Consider the following 20,493-nt stretch of genomic DNA (forward strand, 5'->3'; position numbering starts at 1 on the left):
CCATCTCTGCCCCCAGCTTCATGCTCCCCCATCTCTATCCCCAGTCTCCCCCCCATCTCTGCCCCCCAGTCTCATGTCCCCCCATCTCTGCCCCGAGCTTCATGCCCCCCCCCCCCACAGCAGCCCCCGTGTAGTACCACTCACCTGTGTCTCTTCCCTGTGCTCCTGTGTGTGTTGGCTGCCTGCATAGACTTCTCGTGCTGCTGCCTGTGTGTCGTTTATGTAGCAGAGATGTGCTTCATATAGGACACACAGGCAGTCGGCCGCGAAGTGTATGCAGTCAGCCAGCACACACAGGAGCGAAGGAGACCAAGGTGAGTGTTACTACACGGGGGGAACTGAAGCTGGGGACCTGGGGACACCGACAGGGGGACACCCCCTCCCCCGCTGCACTGACCTGTATCTGGGTCGGGTGCAGCAGCCTCCTCTGCGATGTGTGTGGCAGCCTGGCATAGCTGCGGCTCCGGGTCCCTGTGGGCGGCCGCCATGTTGTTCTCTGTGTCACTGCTGAATCGGCACGCCCACATTGAGGCCTCAACCTATGGTGCCGCAGCCCTGGCTCCATAGCCTGCCCACAGCTGCCATGCACCAATAGGAGGAGCGTGGACAGACCAGCGCTGGCAGAATGAAAACTTCTATAGCCGAGCCCAGAGGGGTGTTTGGAGGGTGACGGTGGCGATTTGGGGTGAGTGACCCACATTTAAAGTAGCCTATCATTCCTTCCTGGCAAATGTGTGTGTGTGTGTGTGTGTGTGTGTGTGTGTGTGTGTGTGTGTGTGTGTGTGTGTGTGTGTGTGAAATTTCACCAAAATCCATTCAGCCGTTTGGCTGTGATTGAGGAACAAACATCCAAACATCCCTATAATATTAATAGGATATGACAGTTTCCATTAGAGATGTCCTATGAGAACAAGTTCAGACAAAAATTTTGGTCCTCCTCAAGCCCCCGAGCACAGATGGGTGATTTTTTTTTTTTATACCCTCTATAGATACTGTGTCCCTCTCCATGGTCCATAGTAGTAAGCTTATATTCTTATGTATAAAGTCGCTTCCTAAGTATCAGAGAATTAAAAGGAAGTACAAGACATTTCCACAATGCAAAAAAAAAATCAGTGTGATAAAATGTTCTACATAATCAGAGTTTTCTAATCTATTATTAATGAAGTGATAGAAAGTGGAGCTTGGAGGAAACGGTAGAAGGTCAGAGATCATCAATCACGGCTAAAGTTTATGGATGTTATTCATGGAAATACATTATCGATCTATAGCACAAAATATTACTGAGGTTAAATGTAACAATGTTATAAACCGTAAAACGAGAGGCTTTTTAATTGTGAATAAGACGATGGTTTATGTGGCTGTCAGATATAATAACTGCAATAATTACAAATCACTGGACAGGGAGAACCTGAATTACTGGAGCTGCAAGAAGAACGTCTTGGCCGCAGCTTAATATAACTTAAGGGTATGCGTTTGTGTAGGAGCCGCTCTGTAATGGGTCTGTTATTTCTGAGTTCTTATTAAAAATAGGAAAGATGGCATGGCCATAAGGGCTTCACAGGATAGGAAATAATCTGGTCTTAAAATAAGTTAAATGCAACCTAACTTGAACAACAAAACATAAGAAATTACACAGTGTCCTTATTTATTTAAGAGAAACTAGGCCAAAATGCTGAATCTGTATATGAAATATTAAAGGGGTTTTCCCACCTCGCCTGCTCACCAACTTGCAGGCTGTATGCTCTGTTCACTTCCTGGTTTTCTCAGTAAATTGGTGGGTGGGGTTTCACTTGCTGTGCTTAACTCTCTTCATAGCAGTACATGTTTGCAGTCAGTAATGAGGGATGGTTGTAATTAAATTAGCATAGTAACACTGGAAGATGCACATTATGAAGCTGATGTAGCAGAGCTGGATTTGATAGGTGATGAAAATCCCAAATTTACATGCTACAGGACCAAGAGTTAGCTTGCAATAAACTCTGTTTTAGGTCTGTGTTTACATACAGAGGTAACAGACTCCCTAGCTCAGCCTTTATCACCAAAATTCAATTAGCAGACCTCATAACTGGAAGAGCAGGAGATAAATAGCTCAGAAATACAAGCTCACTCCGAGAACTCAGCTACCCCACCCCCCTCCTGAGACCACTGAGCTACGTCACTTTCCAGGGCTGGACAGATAAAGAGCTCAGAAATACAAGCTGCTCCCGAGCACTCGGCTCCCCCTCCCCTCCTGAGAGAAGTGAGCTTCATCACTTGTCCTGGGCGGAGAGATAAGACCATCCCCAGGTCCGTGTTTATGGAAACACAGTGTAAACAATGAAGTGAATAATCTCAGATAGCGGCCAAACAAAGCAGTTTTGCTGAAGCAATGTATTTAGAAAAAGTCTAAAATCCACATAAGCTAGCAGTATAGATAGGATCCTTGAGATGGGACAACCCCTTTAAGTACACCCTTACTGCTTCCATAAGAATTAAGGGGACAAGTAGCAGTCAGATGCTGTTTGATTAACCAATCATCAGAAAGTGTGACCACTTCTATAAAGTATAAGGAAAATGTTTGTTCTCGTACCGTGTTAGCCAGTGGGTTGGAAATATAAAAAAAAACAAAAAAACTTGATAGTTTTCAGTAGCTGATACCTTTTTAATGGCTAACTCATAATGATGACAGATTACAACATTTCGGAACGTCTAGGTTTCCTTTCTCAAGTAAATTTAAACCATTTCTGAAGGATGCATATTTATATACAAAAAGGGCACATAGGGATGGAATTCCAGGAGGAAGGGGGGTAGAGGGTTGTTAGTAATTGGTAGAGACAATGTAAACTGTCACGGGATGGTTAGAGTCTATACTATAGGCCATGTGTAATATATATTTGGTGTGGAATGTATTCTCTAACCTGTTGTATACATCAATGTGTAGTTGGCTGATTAGGGTCTAGTGTGTTAGCACATTGTATGCAAATACCTCTAACTAGTGAGGACCAGTGAGGACAATGGGTGGAGATAATCTGCTCGGTGTCCCCAAGAAGATGTTGGATGGTGCATTGTCCACAGGAGACAGGGAGTCTGCTCTGTTTGGCATAGGTGAGGGGGGAAGGATCTGTGACTCAGCCCTTCCCACCCTCAGATATAAGATGTAACAGTCTTAGTATATAGGATGTAGCTAGCAGTTAGGATGTGTTAGCCGGCCTGTGCACAGCTCTGCAGAGAGCCAGGATTTAGTTACAGGACCAAGGAACCAAAGCTATCATTGGATTGTGACTTCTGTGGACTTATTGTTATTACGGTTGATGTGACCGCCGCCGGCTACTAATTTTGTGGATTACAATAAATTGCTGTTGTCTCCCGACCTCTTGCGTCCCTGTTGATTCAAGATATCCTCCGGAGGAAGGACGTATACCTTTGCTCCGTGACATAAACACTTACAGGTCCTTATCAGTTCACAGGTTTCTGTAAAGTGACATAAAACCATGTGACAAATTTAACCCCCTCTCCAGTGTTTGAAGCAGGGTCATAAATTTACACTCATGAATGCGTCGTTCTCTCTTTGATTTGAAATTCCCTCCCAAAACCAAAACTTTCATGTGATCGGTCATATTATGATACTCATTGCAGAAATGTTTTGATACGGGAAGGTCCATTCTTCGTTCTTTAATTGTATGGCGATGTGAGTTCATCCGCATTCTAAGCTGCTGTCCGGTCTAGAGAGAACGACGCATTTATGACCCTGCTTCAAACACTGGAGAGGGGGTTAAATTTGTCACATGGTTTTATGTCACTTTACAGAAACCTGTGAACTGATAAGGACCTGTAAGTGTTTACATTGTCTCTACCAATTACTAATAACCCCCTACCCCACTTCCTCCTGGAATTCTAACCCCTTTTTTTATATAAATCTGCTCCTTCAGAAATGGCTTTAAATTTACTTGAGAAAGGAACCTAGACATTCCAAAACGTTGTAATCTGTCATCATTAAGAGTTAGCCATTAAAAAGGTATCAACTACTGAAGACTATCAAGTTTTTTTTGTTTTTTTACACTTCTATAAAAGGAGAAGTTTTGGCAGTTTTCTGGTTTAGAGCATTCAGACATGTATTAACACAAAGCTCAGGAGGAAAGATATTAGCAATGATCTTAGAGAAGTAATTGTTGTCGCCATCAAGCTTGGAGGGAATATAAGTCAATTTCCAAACATTTTAAAGCCCATCATTCTACAGCAAGAAAGATTATTCACTCCAGGCAGTGGACAGTGTTTCCAGATGTAGAGATCCCAACAAATTCACCCCAAGGTCAGACCGTGCAATGCCGAGATAAATTGCAAAATAAACAGATGTCAGCATGTTATATATTCAGGTTCATGAGCTGGAACATCTGTTGTGTGCTGTTGCTCATCTGAGGTTGGATTTACCTAATTTTAAGACTTTCTAAGAACCAGATGTTTTTTTTTATATTATGTCCTGATATGCTAAACCATAGAAATTAAATATGCATTTTTTCTCATGACTATACCTTGGTGGTTCACCATAGCTATACTACTGACCAATTTACCTTCTACTCATTCTCCTAAACAAGAGTAAAACATCATCTTAGAAGCGAACAAGCACCAGAAGGGAACCATTAACTCCATCTTTAAAGGGGGAATTCCCATGACGCTTGTTCACTAACCTGCAGGCTGTTGTGCTCTCTTCACTTCCTGCTTTTCTCGGCACATAAATGGGCGGGGTTTCACTTGCACGGGATTGGTTGTTGGTTGTAAATGAATTACCATAGTGTGAAACTGATGTAGCAGAGCTGGATTTGAGTCAGTTTGCATAACATACAGAGGTAATGGACTCCCTATCTCAGCCCTTATCAGCCAAATTCAATTAAACCGACTGATAAGAGCTCAGAAATCCCGGAGCTCTCTGAGAAGCTCTGCTACTTAAAAGACACAAACAGCTCAGAGCTTCTCCCAGCCCCTCCCTCCCCCCTGAGAGCAGGCAGCTACATCACTTGACAAATGAGCAGATAATCCCAAGGGCCATAGAAACGGAGTGTAAACAATGAAGTGAATGAATTAAGATAGCGGCCAAACAAAGCAGTTTTGATAAAGCAATACATTTAGGAAAAGTCTTAAATCCACATAAACTAGCAGTATAGATAGGATCCTTGTGATGGGACAACCCCTTTAAGATCGATAGATCACATGGACAAATAACTTTTGTTGTTATGTAGCAATACAGTATTGTACAATTTGTTACATTTTTTCCAATGCTTTTTTCAGGTAGAGGAATTAAACACAGAAGTAGAACACGACACATTGCTGGATAATCTTATTCGGAGCGTAATTGATAAGGAAGTAAAAAACACCGTCATCTCTGTCCTCACTGAGTGCGATGACCAACTCTCCGAACTGCACAAAGACCAGGTCATTACTTATAATACAATTGTTATACACTGTCAGCATGCAATAAAACTTAGGCCCAGTTCACATTTGTGTTCGGGTTTCCGTTTCAGAAATCCGCTTGGGGACTCCTTGAACAGAAACCTATCCACATAAAAAAGCGGTTACCTAAGGAAACTGGCAGACCCCATAGACTATAATGAGGTTTGTGTGGTTTCCACTCAGTTTCCGCATGAAAAATGCGGAGAGAAAAGCGCTGCTTGCAGGAATTTTCTCTGCACATATTTTATGCAGATAGTGGAATGGAATCCCTGAACACAGATGTGAACTGGCCCTTATACCTTTGCATGAGGAGTTAAAGGGACTCTTTCGTATTGAATATGCAGCCCTATGTTTGTGTAGCATATTGTAGAGCAGAAAGAGCTAAGCAGATTAATATATAGGAAACATTCAGAATGACTAGTAAGTCCTGCTCATTCAAGGCTTAGGAATCCAGTGGGTGCTTCTGATTGACAGCTAGCTCTATAGGACCGCCCACTTGACTCTTTTGCTCAGAATAGGCATAGATTTGAATTAAATACAATGTATACTAAATCTTCTCCCTCTATATATTTTATCCCACTATAAACTATATCTAATCCCAGCTGAAGTGGTTGAGATGATTGAAGACGTAGTGAAATTGTCTGACATACTATGGTAATAAATGCTTGCTTCATATGTTCAGATTACAGTGACGGCAAACAAGCATATCATAGACATGTTACTTTTGGAGCACTTACTGGGAATGATCGGGACACATGAACCTCTGATGTTTGGGAAGGATCCAATGCAATGTCTTCTTGACAGTAAGTTCTCCATCACATAACTATACGGAATTCCTCTAACCACATATTTGTCCTTTATTTGAGCCTCAGTTTTATTTGGCAGCATTTCTTCTTGTCTGGCCTGCTCTACGCTTTTAGTTTTACCTACCAATTCTATATGGGTGTTTGTCATTTTGTTAGTTTCACCTAACAGACGCTTCCAGTAGGTTCCAGTTACAGTAGGTTCCAGCTACAGTAGGTTCCAGTTACCAGAATCTTAGTGCATAAGGCTAAGATCACGTTCAGACAACTGAGTTGCAAAATGGCCTTGAAAAACATCCATTTTTCACGGTGATCTTGCACCCAAGGGACACCCATTTTATGTGAGAACATAGCTTAAGGCCCCACATTGCGGAAACGCAACATTTTTGGCTGGTGAGGAAAACTATGCTATGTTTTACCGTACCAGCAAAGTTAATAAGACTTTGGTTAATCTCATCCACACTATAGTCAAGGTGTCTTTTCAAAAAGATCTGTATTTATGGGGAAAAAAACACAGTAAGTAAATTTTACCCTTGCGTTTTGCCTATAGATGAAATATGGGAGAAAAAAAACACAGATGAAAAAAACTGAAAAAACTCTTTGGAAAAAAAATACATTGTATTTTCACTTTGCCTTTTTTTTTCTACAGAGTTCTTTTTAGGTTTGTTTCACTACGTGGGGTCTTGGTGAATATCCAATTGCGGATGGGAAATTACTTGTCTTCTACCACTTGTCATCTATTCCTCCAGATTATACATGACATTGCAGTTATTTCTACCTTGTCTTCCTTTAAGGTATCATGCTTGATGTACTTCTAAGAGAACAAGTCACCATCCAACAAGTGCAACAGGACACCTTTGAAAACTATCCAGCAATGCTTTTCCACCAAAATACGGTTAGCAAAGTGGTACGTGTTTCCGAATTTCCATTTTTAAGATGCATGATCATTTTGAAGAACATGTAGGATATGGTCAAGCTGCATGTTGCGCCATGTTTGCAAAGTAAATGTACCCTTTAGGGTTGAACCGATCTAGAGATTTTAGGATTGTTTTTAAAATCCAATTTTCAAACATTTTCTAGACGATCGCAATCATGAAATTTACTTGATCGCCGATCGGGATACCATCTTTCACGATCCGGATCGCTCAACCCTATTTATGTTATATACATGCATAGGGTTGAGCTGATCTAGAGATTTTAGGATTGTTTTTATAATCCGATTTTCGATCATTTTCCAGCCTATCCCGATCATGAAATTTGCTCGATCGCCGATTGGGATATGATCTTTCCCGATCCCAATCGCTCAACCCTACTACCCTTACTGCAATACTATATACACAGAGCATTAGGACCATTCATGGAACCACTCACATGACCATGGAAATCAATTACAAGTCACACAATGCTTTTCCATTGGCCAATGGGTTTCCAATAAGTAGCTTATGACTATCAAAATGGCCAAATTACCATTTTCACCTCCCAAAAAATTTGAATAAAATGTGATCAAAATGTCATCCTTACCCCAAAATGTTATCAATAAAAACTATAGCTTGTCCTAAATAAATGGCCTCTCACATGGAAATAAAATGGTAATGGTGCCCCTCCAAATTTTATGCTATTTTTCAAAGTTTTCAGGTATCCAAACCTTCATAAATGTTATCGCTGGATTTTACTGACCTGCAGAATTTAGGTGAAGTTATATTTACCAGACAGAGAAGAAAATTTGATATTTTTTTCACTGCATGAAATATTAAATCGTTCTATTACGAAGTAAAATGTTACACAAAAAATAAGCCCTCGCACAAAAGAGGGGAAAAAGTTATGGATTTTGGAAGGCAAAGTAAAACATGAAAATGCAAAAATGAAAATTGTCTTTGTGCTTAAGACAAACCTCAGATCAGATCCAAAACATATCTTAAGATTCCTGACTAGAGATGGCTGAACCTCACAACATTTGTTTCCACGAATATTCAGGTCTGGTTCACTTTGGACCAAACTTGTTCAGCATGAACCACAAATCCTCAGAGTATAATAAGTGGCGGCCCAGGGGAGGTGCAGCAACATGCAAAACTGTTATACTAACCTCACCTTTCATGGGCATCCTCACAATGTCCAGCGGAATCCAGCAGTTCTCTGCCGTCCTGTTCAGGCCTCTGGTTTATGTCATGCACTCCAGGTACTGCTGGGCCTCAGTGGTTATGTTGGTCGCACTGATGTCATGGCGCTAGGTCAAAAGCCTCACCGTCTTTCCAAAAATCCTGATATTGGCCAATGTCAAGATATTGTATTTGTGGCCCACACAACTTTCTTCCACTAGCTAGGGTCAGTAAGAACCATGTTGGTTGGCCTTGGCTTCGCTGATACAACTGGTCCACGGCATGTACTGTGATTGCTACAGGTGTAGATGTGCCAATAACTGTGGCTGGCAATAGTATAAGGGCACTGACTGTGGCTGGCAATGTTATAAGGGCGCACAATGTGGTTGGTAATGGTATAAGAGAACTGACTAATAGAGATGAGCGAACACTAAAATGTCCGAGGTTCGAAATCTGATTCGAACAGCTGCACACTGTTCGGCTGTTTGAACCCCATTATAGTCTATGGGGGTAAATGCTCGTTTCAGGGGTACGCAAAATTCGATAAAATTATACTTACTAAGTCCACGAGTGACGGTCGGGCTGGATTCTTCTTGAAGTCTTCTCCTAGCGCAGCGTCCCCGCGGCGTCTTCCGGCTGGAATTCACTCTGCCTAGGCATCAGGGCCTAGGCAGAGCCAACTGCGCATGCCCGCACATGCACAGCCGGCTCTGCCTAGGCCGGATGCCTAGGCAGAGTGAATTCCAGCCGGAAGACGCCGCGGGGACGCTGCACGGAGAAGACTTCTAAAGGTAAGAGAAGAACCAGCGTTGATTGGCAGAATGTATAGCATTCTGCCAATCAATGCTGGTTCTGTATCAAACCTTAAACTTCAAACAGCTAGTAGTGTTCAATCGAGTACGAGTATCTCGAATACCGTAATATTCGATCGAACACCTACTCGATCGAACACTACTCGCTCATCTCTACTAACTATAGCTAATAATGTTATAACATAGTGACTATGGTTGGTAATATAATAAGGACAATGGCTGACATCTGCTTGCTCACATATATCTCGGACATCTCAGAATTATATTTCCATCCTTCTATTTCCTACTTGTATTTTTCAGGCACTAGAAGTTATCCTAACAGAATTAAACATGATGCTGGTGGAAGATATGGAAGACATCTTCGAATATGAAAGAGATGTAGAAATTGGATGATACAAGTTGCATTTTTTTTTATTGTTGTCTCCTGTTTTTTTTCAACAGTTAACAAAAAATAACTTCATTACAATTCACCTACGTGTAGAGATTATGTGTAGAGATGTCACCTTTCCTCTTGAGTCAAAGTATCTGGAGATGAGTGGCGAGAGATGATCAGCATTGAAGAATGAAGCTTTGGAACTGCTGACGACACCCCATTCATCTTGAGATATCTTGAGATAAGATGAATGGTAAGGAACAATGGCGTAACTAAAGTCTTGTGTGCAATCTTTTGTCCGGGGGCCCCCTACCTTATCCCTTGATAGTGATGGTTACAGGGCTAAGTAGTTTAATCCTCCTTAGTCTGGTTAGGGGAATCTGTGGGTCTCCTTGGTTTATGGGCCAGGTGGAAGTTGCAATCTCAATCTCAAGCCAGTGCTTATGGGCCCCCTAAGGGTCCTGGGCTACAATGCGACTGCACCCCCTCAAGTTACACCCCTCTACAATTCTACAGTCTTGTTATCATAGTCTGTAGCCTATGGGTCTTTAGTTGGTGCAATGGTGTCAGTGTTCGGTTGTCATTGCATGTTGGGAGTTATAGTTTCACAACAGTCAGACATCCACAGTTTACAGACACTGAAGGGAATTTATCAACACATCTTCACCAGTTTTCTGGTGTAGATTTGTGATAATATGGCACATCTTTGGTGCAAGGTCCATTCTTGTGTTAAAGATGCACTACAATCCTAGTTCTGAACCTTTCACCTTCCACGAATGAGAGTGGGACAGGGCGAGGAAGCCAAGACCTGAAATAGTATAAGTCACACCAGTTTTTGGGCCTGAGTTGTACAGGAATTCTCCAGCAGTTTATGACTGGCACAGACTTCCCTCTTGGTGCACAGACGTGCCGGATTTATGAAGATGCCGGAGCCTTGTGATAATTCAGGCACGCCTTGCCCCAGTCAGGAGCTTAAAGACTGGTGTACAAAATGCCAGTCTTAATAAATGTGCCCCCTGTCTGTGGATACTGCCAAAATACATTATCCTTTTTAATTCTGACAAATCATGCCTGCTTATCTAAATCAAATGTATAAAATAATAAATTCTGCTAATAATGAATACAGTAATTGTATTTATTTATGGTGTTTCGCTTTGACGTAACATACTTTTCTATCCCGAATTTCCTGGTACTTGCTAGACTTCCCATAAGGATGCATATAGAAAGATAAATGTGTAAAATGAGTTTGTCCAGTACATGCCCATCACGTCAAATAATGAAATCAGGTTTCTCGGACTGTTTGGTGGACTACACGTTGAAGATAGGCTCACAAATGTATAGTCCACGCCATATACCAAGTACTAAACATCTTCCTAAAATGGTATACTGAATGAGGCCTACACATTTCAAGCTTGACAGACTCTCTCACGAATTTTTGCAAACGCCCTGGCAAAATATCACTTAGTGTGGCCATATCAGATGCAGAACCATTAGAAAATTAGGGAATCCTCTAGTGAGCCCAGGCTTTGACGCAGTAATAGGTCACTATTCCAAAAGTTCCCCAAAGAGCTAATAAAAACATATAAAACCTACATAATACATATAAATCCTATAGTATTAGGGGTGCCAAACACATTAGTTGAATTCTGTCCACATGTGCTGATTTCAGCAGCGCTGGTGGGCCAGCAAATGTGCACGATAATATCGTGACTTTCCCTGAACATGCTGCAAGGATGTCCTAGACCCGTGATGGCGAACCTATGTCCGGCGTGCCAGAGAGGGCACTTAGCGCCCTCTGTGAGCATATGTGTGTGGGGAGGGGGCTACTGTGGAGCATATAATACTGTGTGGGTGGGGACCAACGGTGGAGTATATAATACTGTGTAGGGGGGGCTACTGTGGAGCATATAATACTGTGTGAGTGGGGACCAACGGTGGAGTATATAATACTGTGTAGGGGGGGCTACTGTGGAGCATATAATACTGTGTGGGTGGGGACCAACGGTGGAGTATATAATACTGTGTAGGGGGGCTACTGTGAAGCATATAATACTGTGTGAGTTGGGACCAACTGTGGCATATATAATACTGTGGGGGGCTATTGTGGAGCATATAATACTGTGTAGGGGGCTACTGTGAAGCATATAATACTGTGTGGGAGCCACTGTGGAACATATAATAAAGTGTGGGGACCAATGTGGGGCAGATTTTATTACATCGGGACCACTGTGGGGCAGATTGTCTCCCTTTTCATATTTGGTTTTATAAAACATCCCATATAAGTATATTGGTTTATGTTCACATGTGTCAGAGCTTCTATTAGTAGCCTCAACCACAGATTCCATCAAAACTCACTTCCCGAAAAAGCTCTGCATGTACTATAACAGAAACTGTCTATACGTTACCATTTTGTGTCCATCATACAATGGATCCGATTCAGTTGAGATTTCTGTTTCTTATAATCAAACACCATACAACGGCAATCCGGACAGAGAAGTGCACAGAGCATTTACTTCATGATATATTAATACTGTATATGTAATGACTATAGTATATGTGCCCACACCTTGTACCATGACTTATCATTGTATAGGGCCCTTATAGGTTATGTAATGACCATATCCATAATGATATCACAAATCAACAATGAGAAACACATGGACTGCACTTTGCCTTCCAAGGAACCTCTGGTTACAGTCTGTAAATAATAAACTTGTCCATTTGACTACTGGCTCTTATCTATATTGGCGCTGGCTTGTAAATCACCTTTGATGAGATATGCGGTGCTCAGTATAAAACACTCCCTTCATTCCTGGAACGGATCAATGCGACGTCTCCTGGCTCTGCATTTCTGTATAGATAGTCTTGTTATTCCTGCAAATAAACATCACGAAACAAAAAAACCTCCATAATATAAAGTACATAAAATGTAAAATCAGGAAAATGCCAATGATGCAAAACAGGAGTGGAAATCTTGCTGATTCATGCAGAACGTGCGCAAGGTGCGAGCATTTCATTTAGTTTTGCAGTTTAATTATGGATTCCTCATTTATTTTTTATATGTAATTATATTGTACATAATATGAAAACGTCCAGACACAAAAAATTGAAAATGAGGGAAATCTTGTAGGCTGAAATACAAAAAAATAAAATAAAATTCGAAATCGCATGAAGCATAGCGTCATCCTCAAAATTAGCATTATTGGGTACATACAAAAGAGAAAATACTGTATATAGATAAAAGATAACATTCCAGCCATTCACACCGACCACATCATTTTTTTCAAATGACATTAAAGAGGATCTTCCACCACCTTCAACATGTCCAGATCTTTACATCAATCGATAACTGTTGCTCCACTAATTCTGGCAAAGTTGGAATTTTTTCTGTGGGCCCCACCATTCCTGAGCAATCACTGCTGTTAGTTTTGGTGCCTGATATGCTATCTAAGTTCTGTACTGTCAGGCGGTCAGTGTCAGGCAGGAGCAGACAAGGGGTGTGATTCTGAGCTCTGACACTGGCTGCTTCTGATTGGAGCTCTGAATCGCACCCCCTGCCTGACACCACGCACCTTACATTACAAAGTTGAAATAGCACATCAGGCACCAAAACTAACTGCACTTGGGAACAGTGAAGGCTAGAGGGAAAATTCCAACTACACTGGAACCAGTGGAGCAGTGGCTATTAACAGATGCTAAGAACTGGAATAGGCAAAGCTGGTGAAAGTTTTTTTTTTTAATGGGATTGTCTGGCCCCAAAAAGATTTTTCATACTGATGACCTATCCATCTATGTGATCTTTGGGTGACTGACATCCAGACAAGCACAAATCAGCTGTTCCAGATGTGAGAAGTGTAGTGGTTGGCGAGTACATGCAGGCTCAACTATTCATCACAGCTGATCTGTACAGGGTCTAGGTGTTGGTCCCCACATAGACCACATACTGATACCTATCCTGTGATAGGTCATCAGGATGAAAAATCCATTTAGGTGAGACAAACCCTTAAAGTCCTTACACCAAACACTCAAGCCCAAGTCTCTCTCTCTCTCTTTCTCTCTCCCTCCTCTCTTCTCTCTCTCTCGCCAAAAGTATTGGCACCCCTGCAATTCTGTCAGATAATACTCATGTTCTTCCAGAAAATGATTGCAAGCACAAATTCTTTGGTATTATTATCTTCATTTAATTTGTCTTCAATGGAAAACCACAAAAAGAATTGTCAAAAAGCTAAATTGGATATAATTCCACAGCAAACAAAAAAGGGGGTGGACAAAAGAATTGGCACTGTTTGAAAAATCATGTGATGCTTCTCTAATTTGTGTAATTAACAGCACCTGTTACTTACCTGAGGCACCTAACAGGTGGAGGCAATAACTAAATCACACTTGCAGCCATTTGAAATGGATTAAAGTTGTTTCAACCTCTGTCCTGTGTCCTTGTGTGTACCACATTGAGCATGGAGAAAAGAAAGAAGACCGAAGAACTGTCTGAGGACTTGAGAAGCAAAATTGTGAGGAAGCATGAGCAATCTCAAGGCTACAAGTCCATCTCCAAAGACCTGAATGTTCCTGTGTCTACCGTGCGCAGTGTCATCAAGAAGTGTAAAGCCCATGGCACTGTGGCTAACCTCCCTAGATTTGGACGGAAAAGAAAAATTGCTGAGAGATTTCAATGCAAGATTGTGGATAAAGAACCTCGACTAACATCCAAACAAGTTCAAGCCGCCCTGCAGTCCGAGGATACAACAGTGTCACCCCGTACTATCCGTCGGCGTCTGAATGAAAAGGGACTGTATGGTAGGATATCCAGGAAGACCCCACTTCTTACCCAGAGACATAAAAAAGCCAGGCTGGAGTTTGCCAAAACTTACCTGAGAAAGCCAAAAACGTGTTGGAAGATATGAAGTCTAAAGACTACCAACACATTTTGCAGCATAATGTAGGGCCCAGTGTGAGAAAAGCCTTGTAAGAAACTCATTGATAGTTACCGGAAGCGGTTGTGTGCAGTTATTTTGTCTAAAGGTTGTGCTACCAAGTATTAGGCTGAGGGGGCCAATACTTTTGTCCGGCCCATTTTTGGAGTTTTGTGTAAAATGATCAATGATTTGACTTTTTTTTCCATTCTCTTTTGTGTTTTTTCATTGCAAGCAAAATAAATGAAGATATTAATACCAAAGAGTTTGTGCTTGCAATCATTTTCTGACAGAATTGCAGGAGGGCCAATACTTTTGGCCAACATTGTATATATGTATAATATCTCCAGAACGGAATACTGAATGCATTAACCCCTTAGCGACCCTTGACGTAACTGTACGTCATGGGTCGCATGGGGATGTATGGAGCGAGCTCACACGCTGAGCTCGCTCCATACACGGCAGATGCCGGCTGTATAATACAGCCAGGACCTGCCAATAACAGCAGCGGTCGGTGCCCGAGCCGATCGCTGCTGTTAACCCTTTACACACTGCGGTCAAACGTGACCGCAGTGTGTAAACGGCGCCGGCGGCATGGGCGCCGCCATGTTTCGCCGATCGCCGCCCTCCTGAACGTCACATGAGGGCGGTGATCGGTTGCTATGACAGCCGGAAGTCTATTGAAGGCTTCCAGGCTAGTCTCTGCCCGAGATCTATTAGACGATGCCAGAGGCATCGTCTAATAGAAGTGCTGCGATTTTCCTATTCACTGCAATACTGTAGTATTGCAGTGAATAGTATGAGCGATCAGACCCCCTAGGTTTCAAGGTACCTAAGGGGTCTGATCATAAATGTAACAGAAGAAAAAAAAAAAGTTTTTAAAAGTATTAAAAAAATAAAAAAAATATAAAAGTTCAAATCACCCCCCTTTCCCTAGATTAGCTATAAAAGTAATTAAAGAACATTAAACATAAACATATTAGGTATTCCCGCGCTCCAAAATGCCCGAACTATTAGAATATTAAAACATTTATCCCGTACTGCGAACGGCGTAGCGGCAAAAAAAAATAAAAACCGCCAAAAAGCGTTTTTTTCAACACTTTGCCTCCTATAAAAAAATTGAATAAAAAGTGATCAAACCATCAGATCTTTCCCCAAATGGTATCAATAGAAACGTCATCTTGTCCCGCATAAAAAGACACCACAACCAGCTCCATACATGGAAATATGAAAAAGTTACAGGTGTTAGAACATGATGACACAAATTTTTTTTTCTATTTTGCAAAGTTTATCATTTTTTTAAAAGTATCAAAACATTTCAAATACTATATAAATTTGGTATCACCGCGTTTGTACTGACACGTAGAACACAGGTAACATGTCATTTGTACCAAACAGTGAACGCTGTAAAAATTAAACCCATAAGAAAATGGCGCAAATGCATTTTTTCTCCAATTGCACCTCATTCTGATTTTTTTTCCAGCTTCCCAGTACATTGCACAACATATTGAATGATGCCATTACAAAGTACAATTTGTCCCGCAAACAATAAGCCATCATGTGACTCTGTGAACTGAAAAATGAAAAAGTTATGGCTCTTGAAATGTGAGGAGGGAAAAACGAAAATGTGAAACCAAAAAATGGCCGGGTCCTTAAGGGGTTAAAAAGCAGTTATCTAAATAACCACACAGACCCATAGGCTATAATGGGGTCCATGTGTTTTCCGCGCAGTGTCCGCACAAATCATACAGAGAGAAAAATGCTGCTAACGGGGCTAACCACTGAGATATCACTGAGCTTCACAAGGAGGTTTTACATGGACCTGTAGTCCCCCATCCTCCTGATTGCAGGAGGACATGGCGGGGAATCGGATATTTATCCAATATCCTATGGATAAAGAATAAGAGTCCATATAAGTCCAGGACTGTATAACCAGTTTACTGCTGTCCAAGTAACACGGTGCAGCAATTACCAGTTGTAACACTAGAGGGCACTCCTGCACTGCATTAGGCTTCATGTTTCCCAAAGCTGGAAACGAGTAGAACATAGTGAAATATAGTGCAGCGCCCGGCATAGGCTATAATACAATAACCAATATGTAATAGAAACACAGCGAGGTCATACATGTAGTAAAATATACAGTTATGGCCAGGCTGTAATTACCTGTATATCGTATGACTAGGATTCATAGAACACTAGATCTGTATCATTATAGTAGATCATAGTAGGGTGTATTTCCGTTCTTCTTGATGTCCTCTATTATTACATGGCATGTTGTTATGGGGCAGAGACATTGCACACTTGGCGGTATACGTTTCTTTTATACACTTCTTTCAACTATTCCTTTAGTAGCAATTTTTGTCTTTGGATAAGATAAAATTTAAAAAAAACACAGGAAAACCTGAAACAAAAAAAAAACCACAGCTTTTCCGCAATGTGTGGCATTAGGGTTACTTTTTGTTATAGAAGAAGCAGTTTTTTATTGACATCACTTTGGGGATAATACTTCTGTCTAGTGTTTAGTGAATAGTATTCGAAGTCTAGATTCGAAGGCCTCCGCTCCCATAGGAATGCATGGGAGCGGACGATTGCAAAGGGGTTAAGCACCGGCCGCTGACGCCTGCAGCGTGCCTCCCGCTCCCATTCATTCTCATGGAGCGAGATATTCGAAACTTGAGTTTCGAATACTATTTGCTCATCTCTACTTCTGTCCCTTGTTGGGAGGTGAAGTGGTCAAAAAACAATTTTTTATTTTTTTATTTTTTTTTAAAGAATCTGTGAATTTTCAGAAACAGCAGAAAAAAGGCACAAACCGTGCACTAGAACTAGCATAGAATTCTTGTATAAGGCCGAGGCCCCACGTTGCGGAAACGCAGCTTTTTCTGTTGCAGATTTTGTTGTGGTTTTTTTGAGCCAAAGCCAAGATGGTCTACAACAGGAATAGAAAATATATAGGAAGTTCTTATACTTCTACCTTCTGCTCAATCCACTCCTGGCCTTAGCTCAAAATACTGCAGCAAAATCTGCAACAAAGGGTTAAAATCAAAATTACAGTATAGAGAAGGTATATGGGTTATTAGAGGAGTAAAAACTGTTTTATTCCATAAAAAGCAAAAGGTAGCTATGTCCCGGACTCAACTCATCTGTCCAGAGGATGCAGATGAGTTGACTTCAATAGTAAATGAAAAGGAGCTACCGGTGGACAGCATCTGCTTTTCCGTTGTGCTCCCCGTCCATTCCGGTCCCCGGTTGCTGTAGGCACGATGTGATGACATCACTCGCATCGCGCCTAAAGCTTCTAAACATTCTGGGAGAAGAGACTGCCGACACAGCGGCAGGGGAGCGAGGAGAGGTGAGTATCAGTGTTTTTTTATGTTAAACTTTGGGTGCAATTTGAGGGGGAACATGAAACTAGGGGAAAATGAAAGGGGGGCATGAAACTGGGGGGAGACATGAAACTGAAGGCCGATGTAGGGGGCATGAAACTGATGGCAGTGATGGAGGGGAACATTAAACTGGGGGCAGATGAAGGGTGATATGAAATTTGGGGCAGATAGAGGGGAAACATTAAACTGGTGGTAGATAACGGGGAATTGTTAAACTGGGGACAAATGAAGGGGTATTAAGCTAGTGGCAGATGAAGCGGGAACGTTAAACTGGTGGAAAATTAAGCGAAGACATTAAACTGATGGAAAATGAAGGGGGGGCATTAAAATGGTGGCAATTGGAGGGGGTGGGGACATTAAATAGGGGGAGATTAAGAGGGACATTAAACTGGGGACTGCTGGAGGGGGACAAAAAAATGGGGGTCAATGGAGTTGGGGGCAATTGAAAAGGGACATTAAACTGGGGACAACATGTCCACCTCTAGTTGCCCCCTGTTTAATGTCCCACTCCAGCTGCTATTAATTTATTGTCCCCCTCCAACTACCCCCACTATTTATTGTCTCCCTCCAGCTGCCCAGTTTAATGTTCCCCCCTAATTGCCCCCAGTTGAAACTGGGGCACGAGGAGAGGGAATTCTTACTGAGGGGAAATTGGAGAGGAATATTATTATGTGGGGGCTTATAATGTACGGGTGACTGTAGGAGGATTATACTGTGTGGCGGCACATGAAAAATAGATGAGAATGGGCGGAGTCAATTTAAAAGTGGGTGGAGCTAAATTTGCCACAGCTTACATAGTGCGCCGCAGATTTTGTCCCTCTTTCTGTTTTTTGAAAGTTGGTAGGTATGTATGCATATATAAAGGTAAGCAGCAGTACCAGGCACAACCTGTGGAGATGTTTCCAGAATAAAGAACAGAATTATTTCTAATGCTGCAATCTCTTCAGAAGCTACCCCTTTAAGAAGACCCCCTCTTAAAGAGCAAGTTGGCTCTTACATTATTATTTAGGGGTTTGGGAGGATGATTTAGATGTTCCTCGCGCCAGTTGAGGACTTTATTCAGACAATAAGTCTTTAAAGGGATTCTACCATTAAAACCTCTTTTTTGTGGATAAGACGTTGGAATAGCCTTTAGAAAGGCTGTTCGTCTCTTACCTTTAGATGTGATCTCCACCGCACTGTTCCTTAGAAATACCGGGTTTTACTGGTATGTAAATTAGTTCTCTGAAAATGCGATGGGGGCGTCCCCACTGCTGCTCGAGAACACGATCCTGCGACGCCTATATCTTCTGCTGTATCCTCCCCTTCTCTGTCGTCTTCCTCCTGCGTCACCTCCGACGCCTGCACAGTTGGCTCTGCCAGTGAGACACTAATAGAGCCGCCTGCGCATGGTGGCCGGTGGCCGTTTTTGGGAGGCCCTCTTGCTCTTGTAGTTCAATGCAGGAGCTCTGTATGGCATTCGGCCAATCAACGCTGGTCAATGCACTCCTGTGCCGAGATGTAGCAGTGCTGGCCATGCGCTCAGCTCGGCTACACCGGAGATGCAGCCAAGCTGAGCGCACGGCCAGCACTGCTACACCAGAGATGTGAACCCTGCTGCACACTCTGCTCTGCTGCATCAGAGATGTGCTGAACCCTGCTGCACACTCAGCTCTGCTGCATCAGAGATGTAGCAGGGATGAGTGTGCGCTGAACCCTGCTGTACACTCAGCTCAGCTGCATCTCAGCAGAGCTGAGTGTGCAGCAGGGTTCAGTGCACACTCAGCTCTGCTTCATCTCCGGTGTAGCAGTGCTGAGCACATGGCCAGCACTGCTACAGAGTACAGCATTCGGCCTTCTGCCGGAGGAGGCGGAGTCTAAGATCGGTCCACAGCAGTCTCCATTCTGGTCCGATATTACACTCCATCTCCTGTAAAAGCGGGTGCTTGGGGCTGGTTGTCAGGCAAGTAAAACACACGTGAAGCTTGGTCTTCAGGTTCACACTGGTGCTTGGTTTATTAGGTGCAAATTCACAAAGTTCAACATAAACAGCTTTCTTCAGCAAAAAGGAAAAGAAAAGGCTTACTTCAGCCACAAGGCAGTGCAGTCCACAAACTTAACAGGCTGGCCCTTCTGGTTCTCCACAGCTACACAGGGTTTGGGTCCTCAACTCTCAATAGCAGCAGCAGTAATGAAAGTCAGACACACCCTCCTGACTTCACAGGGTTAAGGCTCCAAATGTGTTCTGAGAAAACTCAGGGCCAGAGCTTGGAACCTGGGTCTATGACTACACCCAAGACCCGGAACTGGATTCATCATTTACCTAGTGGCGAGGAGCCATCTCAATGGAATATACCTTCCCTCCACCACCTTTCCCTCCACTTGCCTACATATCCTCCCCCTCTGCCCAAAGCCGTAGGGCTTGGCACCTTTAGAAAAAAAACAATGGGTTCTAGACAAGGCATCTGCATTTGTATGAGCCTTTCCGGGTCTATGCTCGACTGTAAAGTCAAAATTCTGCAGCAGCAAAAACCAGCGTGTCACTCTCACATTATTCCCCTTATTTTTACTCATCCACTTTAGTGGAGCATGATCAGAGATTAGCCTGAATTTTCTGCCTAAGAGATAATATCTCAGTGAGTCCAAGGCCCACTTGACTGCTAGGCACTCTTTTTCCACAATGGAATAGTTCCTCTCTGCAGAACTTAAT

General features: G+C 42.4%; 1 protein-coding gene across 3 annotated transcripts in view; it reads left to right on the forward strand.

Annotated features, from left to right (window-relative positions):
• Positions 1–9,547, forward strand: part of LOC142209485 (uncharacterized) — a 57,644-nt gene extending 48,097 nt beyond the window's left edge. For all 3 annotated transcript variants that reach the window (XM_075278480.1, XM_075278479.1, XM_075278481.1), the window contains exons 9-12: positions 5,263–5,406; positions 6,107–6,227; positions 7,022–7,134; positions 9,436–9,547. In XM_075278480.1, the coding sequence (XP_075134581.1) occupies positions 5,263–5,406; positions 6,107–6,227; positions 7,022–7,134; positions 9,436–9,528 (471 nt within the window). In that variant the 3' untranslated portion in view covers positions 9,529–9,547. The remainder of the gene's footprint in view (positions 1–5,262; positions 5,407–6,106; positions 6,228–7,021; positions 7,135–9,435) is intronic.
• The last annotated feature ends 10,946 nt before the right edge of the window (positions 9,548–20,493 follow it).

The sequence above is a fragment of the Leptodactylus fuscus genome, chromosome 6 (assembly GCF_031893055.1).
Source record: "Leptodactylus fuscus isolate aLepFus1 chromosome 6, aLepFus1.hap2, whole genome shotgun sequence".
Classification (NCBI taxonomy): Eukaryota; Metazoa; Chordata; class Amphibia; order Anura; family Leptodactylidae; genus Leptodactylus; species Leptodactylus fuscus.